The sequence below is a fragment of the Trichechus manatus genome, unplaced genomic scaffold, assembly GCF_000243295.1.
Source record: "Trichechus manatus latirostris isolate Lorelei unplaced genomic scaffold, TriManLat1.0 scaffold00023, whole genome shotgun sequence".
NCBI lineage: Eukaryota > Metazoa > Chordata > Mammalia > Sirenia > Trichechidae > Trichechus > Trichechus manatus.
Genome location: NW_004443959.1, coordinates 23212618 through 23223786, shown reverse-complemented (window position 1 = coordinate 23223786; position 11169 = coordinate 23212618). Strand labels below are relative to the sequence as shown.

The window sequence follows — 11169 nt, the reverse complement described above, 5'->3', positions numbered from 1 at the left end:
TTTTCACCTCTCTGCTGTCCTCGGCACACTACCATATTCTACTGTTGGAGAACAATTCTGATGCGAAACTATTCTAAGTGAAAAAACTGAGGAGACAGAATAATCAGTAGGATGAAGTGCTACTCATTTTCTTGGTTTACACTAGATATGAATATACTAAATCCAATTATGTAAGAAAAACATATAACAAAAATGTATTTCTTTTTTAGATGTATTTATGGGGAAGTAGTTAACATGAAAGAACCTGAACAATGACCCAGAAAAAAAAGAACTGAAGAACTGCAAAATTATTCAGGAGCGTTATAAAAGACCCTCAATTTCATTTCTAGCTCGAACGTCAGCCTTGTCGAAAGACTGAATACACCTCCACAGGTATTTAATTTCCATCAGCATTGACTTGGTGACTTACACTGAACCCATTTAAAAATAAGATTATTTATTGTAAGGTTGCGCAGTGGTTAAAGCACTCCGCCGCCAACCTAAAGGTCAGTGGTTTGAGTCCATCAGCTGTTCTGCAGGAGAAAGACGTGGCAGTTTGCTTCCATAACGATTTACAGCCTTGGAAACCCTAGGGGCAGTTCTCCTTTGTCCTGTAGGGTCGCTATGAGTCGGAACCGACTCCACGGCAGTGGGTTTTTGGTTTTCTTCCCTTAATCACAGGACTTGATGATTAAGTTTTGGTGCACAGATTCATTGAGTCAGAATGAGAACATTAATGAAGTTACTCACTTATTCTGAGACACACAGAACAATGTAACTATAGAGCCAACAGAGTGAATTAAGCGTCATCTTACCGTGCACTAACTGTAGCACACATTAGCACGTCATTTAACATGAAGATCCGACGTTCTTTGGTTTTAACGATTTCTCCTCTGTCATTGTAAACTGTTTCTATCATATCATCAGATCGAATGAGGTATCTATTCCCACTGCTGAGAAGCTGAGTATTCAAAATAACACTTGACAAAGTTACCACAATTGATTTTACCAAGAAAAAAAAGAAAGATAAGAAAAAAGTGTTGCAAAACATGAGTTTATAGTGTTAACATTACACAGTTTTTCTTTAAAGATAGTCCACATATCCCCACCCACTCCTATACTCTCACTCACTTCAGTATGTATATACATACAAGTTCAGAAAGGGACTTTTTTTTATTTTACTAAATGTCCTACAAACATCAATGTTTGCAGTTATTCCAAACAGTGATAGGATCTAACTTTCTTCCTGTAAACACAATTTCTATAGCTAAAACACTGACTGAGCAAAGAAAAGCTTTACTTATTTTTACCTATCATTCAACATATAACTTCTCTTAAAATGACTTCTCTGAAGATATGTTTTATTCACTACAGATTCTCACTCCACGGTTAACTATTCTGTTATTTATAACACTGTACCAATTAGAAATCTTTGTAAGTGAAAACAATTATTTTTGTAATTTTCCTTTTACCAAAGGATGGCATAATTAACACATTAACTTTTCATGGTATGCCATATTTTACTCTGCTGAGCCAAATATAATATCATTAGTTCTTTGGAAAGATGCTTTGTACTAATTAATAAAATGATAACAATCATAGAGAAGACATTCTTATTAAACAAATCAGCCAAATAGAAAATTTAGAATTCTTAGCCCAGATGATCTCTAAGGCCTTCCGATCCTAAATCCACATCAGCTGTCTAGCGCTAAGCAATCAATGTAGATACCATCCCACTGTTTAATTTTTCTCCACATGCTCATAGGAGTAATGAAGTCATGTACATACACATTTATGTACTATAAGTAATGCTTCGCCACTCTTTATATATGTCACAGGCTTACTGTGTATGAAATGGGTATTCAAACACTGTAGGTAAGCATTATTTTACATAACATATAAGCTACACTGAGAGTATAATTTAATGAAAATTTCTGCTTATAAAAATTGCTACGAAAATCATTTGGAGAATCATAGAAAGCTAAAAGCTGTGGCTTAAAATGATACTACAATACAGTTCTCATAGTTAAATTACTAAGTGGCATTATAAGGTAGGAAATCACCCCTACTGACAAAAATAAAAGGTGACTTTAGCAACACCGAACATCATATATAATTATTTAATACTGTTCATACAAACTAAGGAGCCCTGCTGGTGCAGTGGTTAAGAGCTCGGCTCTTAACCAGTAAGTTGTCAGTTCGAATCCACCAGCCACTCCTTGGAAACCCTATGGGGGCAGTTCTACTCTGTCCTATAAAGTCACTATGAGTTCGAGTCAAGTCAATGGCAGCGGGTTTGGTTCTTTTATACAAAGATCTTCCCATGAGTCAGGGACTTAAATAAATGTGGTAAAGCCTACATGAAGTGGGATTACAATTGTAGGAAAATGAATTTGTAAATATCAAGCTGCAACACAGCCTTGCAAATGAACCGTTTTCCTGCTGTCTTATGCATCGTTTTTTCATAATAACATGCGCAGATGAGTGCAAATAAAAATATCTGTAATTATTTTGAGCTTTATTATTATTATCTAAAATAAAATACTGCATTTCGAAAGTAAAACTAAGCTAAGAGAGTTGTTCTCAACCTTTTTGAGGTTCTAGATCCATTTGAGAATCTAATTAATCTATGAACCTTTTTCCTGAAAACATGCACATACATACTAATAATTCAAGCCTTGTGAGTAATTTTTACCTGAAGTTCTCCTAGAAAAAACCCAAACCCACTGCCATCAAATTGATTCCGACTCATAGTGACCCTACAGGACAGAGCAGAACTGCCCCATAGGGTTTCCAAGGCTGTAATCTTTACAGAAGCAGACTGCCACATCCTTCTCCTTCAGAACGGCTGGTGGGTTTGAACAGTCAACCTTGTGGTTAGCAGCCGAGCACTTGAACCACTGTGCCACCATGGCTCCTCTTGAAGCTCTGCATCAACCCCTAATCAGGAACTCTGGGCCATGAGAATTAACAACATTTCAAAAAAAATTAGTGATAAATGGCTGAAATCAAGTGATGGTTTATTAGTATAAAACAAAATTAATTCAAGATAGAGTTGAAAAAAATCTCTTTCCACCTTGTTCAGGTATCTTTCATTTATGGCTTTTGCTATTTGTTTAATTTCACAGCGTTGATCAGCATCTCTTTTCCTTTCATTTAATTTCTCTGCTAATGTTTCGAGCTCTGTGAGCGCCATCTGAAGAGGAAGCCTGTCAGGATGTCCTTTGGACGTGTTCTTCAACATATCCTTTGAGAAACAAGGAAAATGGCAGACTGTGATTTCTGATGTCAAGGGGAGTAGGCAGTTATCACATGTAAACTTTCAACCTCCAACAGTTGCATCATTCAAAAACTGACAAGTGGAAAGAGAGTGATGACATCAGTTACTTCCAGCGAAAAATAAATGAGGCACTTTGGAAAGGATACTCAGCTACGTGAATCACAATTTGGCTGAACATTTGAATAGCTCCTTTTGCGAAAACAGAATTGACCTATTAAATGGCATTGCTCATGGAGAAAAAAGCCAGCACTTTATAATAAAGAACACTATAAATACTAACCTGCCACAATCTTAGAAACAGTTTGCTCTCTGCAACTATGCTCAAGATGACAATTAAATTGTTTTTCTTGATTCGAGTCGGACCAATGGATCCATGCCGAGGTGGGCCCAGCTATGTTTTAATGTATTTTTTTATTTTATTTTTTGGTGAAGATATACAGCAAAACACAGATCAGTTCAATTTCTACATGTACAGCTCGGTGACACAGCTTCCATTCTTCAAGTTGTGCCACCTTTGTGACAGCCTTTTCCAGCTGTTTTCCCATCGTCTACACAAACTCACTGCCCTCTGAGGTTCTCCCGGCTATTTTCTCAAAGAGATCAGTGTCCAAACATGAAATGGGCAGCAGTTTTGCCGTGCCAACTACTGCGCCCATGGTTGTGACTCACGCAGCAGGATCTTGCTCTTAGGACGGCTCCCTCGAGTAAGCCCCGAAAACCCACTCTAAAAAAGGAGCCTGGGACAGCGCTGTGACGCCCTCAGAGCTTTCTGCATCTTTAGTGCCTCAGACGGGCAAAGAGATTTTAAGGAGGTTGTATAGTACAAAACGATGATAACGATCATAAATAAGATTTATTAAATAAAATGCTAAAATAGTGAAAAAACGTCAAAAAGCAACATATACATGAGAGTCATCTTGACTTTATACAGGGCCTTACATTTTTCAACTTGCACTCACATATAATATATTGACGTTTGTTGAAGGAGGGCAAACATTAATGCGAAACATTCTTTTTCACAACTAAATAGGGCTCTGTATCTTGCCTATGGAATTTTATATGAGCCAAGCAGCAGTGGAATTCCACAGTGCCCCCAACTTCACATAAATACTTCTTAATAATCTGATAAATGGTTAAATGTTTCCAGTACAATGGATAACATGCACTATTCTGTATGCTTGTTTCCCTGTGAATCATATCAAGTTTTATCAAAACCAAAATGAATAAAACTAAAACTAGTGAACGTGAGCGAATGAGACCACCACGCACAGTAAAGGCATCACGCGTCTGTAAAGCTGAGCAGTGAAGAACTAACTGGCATTCTCTCCTCCAGCGTGCTGCACGGGCCTAGCAGCCTCTATCAGCGAAGCCACACAGGAGGACAGTGAAGTTTAACGCATTTCTTTGTTACTGAACATTATTACTGATTTTCGTACAACACAGGAGAGAAACTGCTAGGTGGGATCAAATACCACGAAGGTCACACAGCAGATGGATGTTTCTGGACGGTCTGTTAGAAACAGACAGACCCAGAGAAGCCAGGGGTGAGTCAGCTTAACCTCATATTATGCGGAACAGCTGTGGTATCATAGCAACTACAAGTAAAAAGCTCAGAGGATTAGCTAACTTTGATAAGGTGCTGCTGTCAGGCCCACAGAGCAAGGCCACGGAGCAGCTAGGAAGCGTGCCTGACTATTCAAGGGGAGGGAAGAAAGGGAAAGAAGAACAGGCTAAGATAAACCAGCCTTCCATGCTAGCCCCATCCTGCCCACCCCCTACCCGCTGCAGTCCAGTCAATTCCGACTCACAGTGACCCTGTAGGACAGAGCAGAACTGCCCCATAGGGTTTCCAAGGAGCGCCTGGTGGATTCAAACTGCCGACCTTTTGGTTAGCAGCCACAGCTCTTAACCACTGCACCACCGATTCGCTTCCAGTCTGCCTCCTCTCTCTTAATAATTCAAGCGCCTCCTTAAAACATCATCAGCTGGAGAAACTGCCTCTGGCACATCCGCATCGTATTTCAAACTTTGGATCCGTTTCTCTTACTTCAACACTGCTTTTTCTAAAGTAATGTGGACCCATCTTTTTCTCCCTCCAGAGAAGTCTCTGAGGTACACCATCAATTAACTAAGGGCATATGGCAAAAAAACAAACGGACGTGAGACAAAACCCTTCACACACATCTGGGATCCGCAGTTTCCTTTCCGGGCTGCATCACCAAGATTAGGTTGAAGACTGTTATCCGCCTAAGGGGTGAATAGATCATTGATGGAAAATGCTAACAAAGGTCTTAAGAAGGCACTCCAGGCGGGAGGAAAAGGGAAAGGAAAGAAAAAATTATATATGAACTAACCCTAAAATTATACACGAACTAATCTAAGGGTAACAATCTGGCAGAACTTGCTATAAAGCATTTTAAACGGAAGTGCTTTAAAGCCAAAACTCTTGAGCCTGTTATAACTGGAATTCAGAGCTGATGAACTTTTATCCATTCCTCCTCGATGAATTTATTTAGAGGGAAGTGGAAAACAGGAAACAGTGTAAATGTCTTACAAGAATCTTTTTTTTTTTAAATGTTGAATAATATAATAAAAACCCGTTGTCGTTGAGTTGATTCCGACTCACAATGACTCCACAGGGCAGAGTAGAACTACCCCACAGAGCTCCCAAGCAGAGGCTGGTGGAGTCGAACTGCCGACATTTTTTGGTTAGCAGCCAGGCTCTTAACCACTGTGTTACCAGGGTTCCGATAATACAGCAGATAGGTAATTCATGTCCTCAGTGCCTCAGTCAGCTGCTGCTATCCTGACGGCGCTGACGGTTATCACTCAGCTGTTGGATTTGGAGCCAGACAACCGATTGGAATTTCAGCATTTCTATTATCTAGCTGTGTCGCCTTGGACAAATCATTAACATAAGCCCCAGTTTAAAGTTTATAAAAAAGAAATAGTAATCTCCTTTCCAGAGCCATTTTAAAAGAATAATGGAAACAAAAAGTTGCATATTTTAAAGAGTTACACAAATACTAAGTGGAATCACGTGACTCTTCCTCTTAGTGCTCATTGGTTAACTACCTGGCAGAGAATTCTGAGGTTGTTCTCTGCTGCTTTTGTTCTGTTTCCAACAATCCGTCCTCACCATTTCTGTCTAAAAATATATATACTTTGAAAAATAACCAGGCAAAATATTTGCCATTATTTTATTAACACTTAACCAAAGCTAACAAACTAGATTAAAAATTAAATCCAAATTTAATAAAGTAAAAATTAAAAAAAAAAAACTGTTCTGATATGTCATGAAAACTCAACAATTTTTTTGTTCCTACCAGTTGGTACTCGTAGCAGACGCTGACAACATGTACTGACCAAAGCGTTTACTAATAGGTTACTAAAATTATTCAGTATTTGATTTTACATTGCATGGTAATATAAGACAATTACCTATGCCCTTAGGTCCCCATGTTGAAAAGTCTCACAGCACCCTAAGGCTCACCCTTGTGACACTTATCACAACTGTAATTAAATAATGAACCATCTAATTAGGTGTTTGATATGTCTCTTCCTCATCAAAATAAAATAAAAACAAAACGAGTTGCCGTGGACTCGTGGCGACCCCAAGCGTTCCAGAGCAGAACTGCCCTCCATAGGGTTTTCATGGTTGTGGCCTTGGGAAGCAGATCACCTGGCCTTTCTACCAAGGTGCCTCTGGGTGGGTTTAAACCACCAACGTTTCGGTTAATAGCCCAGCACTTAACCGTTGTCGCCACCATAAATACAACCTCCAAGGAACAGTGTCTTTTATGCTCATTGCTATTTCCCTACAATCTAACAGTGTCTTGCACCTAGTAAAAGAGCTCAGAAAATTTTGTTAAAGTTTATTCCTTTACTAAGTTAAAATTTTAATGTAATTTAATAAAATAAAGTTTATTCCTTTAATGTGCTTTATTTGTACATTTTCTGGATATTTTGAGTTTAGGAAAAATAGCTTTTGTTATTAATACTCTAATACAGATTAACTGTACATATGTCAAAAAATATAAAAAAGAGAATAAAATTAAAATCACCTATAAGCCTAACGGCAAAAACAGCCAATACTAATATTTTAGTGTGCATCCTTATTTCCGTTCTGACTATTATTTAAAAATAGGTGTTTCTCTCAGATTTGGTTGGTTAAAAAGAAATAAAAATCTCAATGAAAGAGGGCTTAGCAATATTTCCCAAATGACAGCTTATTTCTAGGGTCAGTTTCACTAATTAATCAATTTTAGTAAGCAGGCAAGTCAAGCAAAGTCCACGTCATTTAATTAGGAAAATCAAGCTGATAGAATTTAAAGAGAGCAATCATCGAGAGAAGCCCTGGTGGCAAGGTGGTTAAGAGCTTGGCTGCTAACTAAAAGGTCAGCAGTTTGACTCTACCAGCCGCTCCTTGGAAAACCCATGGGGCAGTTCTACTCTGTCTACAGGGTCACTGTGAGTCGGAACTCATTAGATGGTAACAGGTTTGAAATAACTGAGAAACAGACAAAAGCCAGAGTAGACTCTCCTTTGAAACATAATTTTAAAATGAATGCCATTCACTTAAATAAGGTAAGTGCTGAATCAGGAGTTCCAAGGTGGTACAAGCAGTTAACACATTCAGCTGCTAACCGAAAGACTGGCGTTCACAGGAGTCTTGGAAGAGAGGCCTGGTGATCTACTTTCTACTTCCAAAAAATCAGCCATTGAAAACTCTAGGGAGCACAGCTCTACTCTGACACACATGGGGCTGCCATGAGTTGGAACTGATTCAATGGCAACTGGTTAAGTGCTGAATCAACGCAGTCTACAGAGTGTCATGGAGCTTTAGAGGAGATTTAAAGGTCTGCTAGTCAATGGTTGAAGCCCTCGTGGCCCACTGGTTAAGAGCTCGGTGGCTAACCAAAAGGTCAGCAGTTGGAATCCACCAGCTGTTCCCTGGAAACCCTATGGAGCAGTTCTACTCTGTCCTATAGGGTCAGTATGAGTCAGAATCGACTTGACAGCAATGGTTTTTTTTTGTTTTTTTTAATCAATGGTCAAACTCACAATGCATCAAGCACAAGGAGAAAGGTTTTCCTAACAAGGTAATATTTTATATCCCTTCATGCATTCCAAATTATTTTTACTGTTTATAACAACAAATATAGCTAATCTTCACTTTAAAAAACACGTAGGATCCACTGGAAAATATCTTCTTCATCTTTTTACCTCCCATTCCTACGATAGTTTGTTGAATAAATTAATGAATGAATATTTTGTTTAAATCTATTCTTTATTTTCCAAAACCACACATCCCCCCTGGGCACAAAGAAGTGAATTGTTTTTACCACATTATTCTAGACCAGGACACTGGTACATCGAGGAAGGGAACCATTATCCGACAGCTCATAACGCATGTCACTGTGAGGACTAAGGTGTGCCGACCTAGCGAAGCCATGGTGTTTTCAATTGCCTCATGTGCATGCGAAAGCTGGACAATGAATAAGGAAGACCGAAGAAGAATTGACGCATTTGAACTATGGTGTTGGCAAAGAATATTGAGTATACCATGCACTGCCAAAAGAAGGAACAAATCTGTCTTGGAAGAAGTACAGCCAGAATGCTGCTTAGAAGCAAGGATGGCAAGACTTTGTTTCATGTACTTCGGACATGTTATCAGAAGGCACCCATCCCCAGAGAAGGACATCATGCTTGGTAAAGCAGAGGATCAGCGAAAGAGAAGAAGACCCTCAATTAGACGGACTGACACAGTGGCTGCAACAATGCGCTCAAACACACCACCGACTGTGAGGATGGCGCAGGGCGGGCAGTGTTCCGCTCTGTTGTGCACAGGATCGCTGTCAGTCGGAACTGACTCAACAGCACCTGACCACAACAGTAACTTGTGCATTGCTGGTTCACACAAGTGCCTGTGTCCCTGTTAAACAGTGCATGAGCACGCTGGCTAAGGGAACAAGAACATCTGGGACACATGTGACAACTTCCCATGTGAGGCATGTCCAGTTCTGGTCCCTTCCAAGACCAGGCCTCATGGGGCTAAGGGCCTTGTGAACGTGGAGGTTCAACAGCTGCGTCAAGTTTAGGATTAGATTCTCAGCCAACTTCCCCGCCTGTGACCCTTCCCACTATGACCTTACGTGACCTGACTGGAGAAGAAATGAGGAGTAGGGGTGAGGGGCTGCTGTCTACAGAAGGAGACAGTCATGGTTGAAAATGTACAAACAAACACTAGGTTAAAATGAGTTACAGCGAAATTGGGTGACTGGTCTAACTGAACTCAGAATAAGGCCATTTACCTGGAGGAGGAGGATGAACTGTGGAAATCTCTGTATTGGTTTCATCATCAGACTATAGAGTGTGATACGGTCTGGACTTGACTCCTGGCACTGCTGCAATGAGAAAGCTTAGCTGGTGACTTGGATTTCAAGGCAGCAACCGTTCCCCCAGTCTTAAAGGCTTTGTACTCAACACCACAAATACAAGTTTTAGGAAAGGGTTCACTGGGGTAGTAAGAGCTAATATCCTGTCTTCTTTACGAAGGCGCTGGGTCTAACTCTGTGAAGAAATTTCATTAAAATTGGTTTTAAAAGACTTTCTACTCTTGCTGCAGAAGTCACTGATTATGCTGTGGAAAGCCCACATCTCACTACTGTAGGCTTCCCTGTGGGTAGTAAAAAGTCACCCCACAGTGACTCCAGGTGGTAACACTGGATGTCTGTGTACTGGACGGCAGGTCTGCCACCAGCAGAGGTTAGCAGCCCCTTCTGTTGCCTTTTTTTTTTTTAATTCAGTTGCCGTGGAGTTGACTCTGACTCATGGCAACCTCATGTGTGTCAGAGTAAACTGTACTCTGTAGGGTTTTCAATGGCTGATTTTTTTTCAGAAGTAGATCTCCAGGCCTTTCTTCCGAGGAGCCTCTGGGTGGAATGAACCTCCAACCTTTCTGTTAGCAGCCAAGCATGTTAACTGTCTGCACTGCCTAGAGACTGTACATCTGAAAAACCATCCCGCTGAAAACCCTATGAAGCACAGCTCTCCTCTGACACACACGGAGTTGCCATGAGTTGGGGTACAATGGATTGCAGCTGGCTTTCTGTTGCTTGGGCAGAAGAAACTCCCAGTGCCCAAGGTCTCTCTTCTCCTTGCAGGAAGGCAACCAGAGCAGGACTTCCCCACCTCACAGAGCATCTCAGGAGACGTGCGGTTTTGTTTGAGGCAAAGACCTGTGTGTCTGACCCCAGGGCTGCACTCTCAGGGTGTCCAGCCAATTCCAACTAAGGATACTGGGTAGTGCAGAAGAAAGAGCACAGACTGAGGCAGGCATTGGCTACTCAGCTCTGCTGGGTACTGGCTGTGTGAACGGGGCAAGTAATTCAACCTGTCTCTGCAGCTCAATTTCCTTAACTATAAATGGGGACTAGAAATATCTAGCTTCCAGTGGTGACAGAAGAATTATATGAGGCGGTGGGGGTGGTGTGCGTGTGTGTGTGGATGTGTGAGTGTAGCTTCCAATGTTGCTGGAAGAATTACATGAGATGGTGGTGGTAGTGTGTGTGTGCGTGTGTGTGTGTGTGTGTAGCTTCCAATGTTGCTGGAAGAATTACATGAGATGGTGGTGGTGGCTCTGGTGTGTGTGTGTGTGTGTGTATGTGTAGCTTCCAACACTGCTGGAAGAATTACATGACATGGTGGTGGTGGTGTGTGTGCGTGTGTGTGTGTGTGTATGTGTAGCTTCCAACACTGCTGGAAGAATTACATGACGTGGTGGTGGTGGTGTGTGTGTGTGTGTGTGTGCGCGTGTAGCTTCCAACACTGCTGGAAGAATTACATGACATGGTGGTGGTGGTGTGTGCGTGTGTGTGTGTGTGTGTGTGTAGCTTCCAACACTGCTG

The 11169-nt window shown here is 40.9% G+C and overlaps 1 protein-coding gene across 1 annotated transcript in view; it reads right to left on the bottom strand.

Moving 5' to 3' along the window:
• The window catches only part of ARHGEF10 (Rho guanine nucleotide exchange factor 10), a 168918-nt gene that overhangs the window by 71640 nt on the left and 86109 nt on the right, over positions 1-11169 (bottom strand). Inside the window, exons 14-16 of the mRNA XM_023728233.1 lie at positions 9574-9666; positions 3056-3226; positions 793-940 (exon numbers count right to left, since the gene is read on the bottom strand). Of these exons, the coding sequence (XP_023584001.1) occupies positions 793-940; positions 3056-3226; positions 9574-9666 (412 nt within the window). The remainder of the gene's footprint in view (positions 1-792; positions 941-3055; positions 3227-9573; positions 9667-11169) is intronic.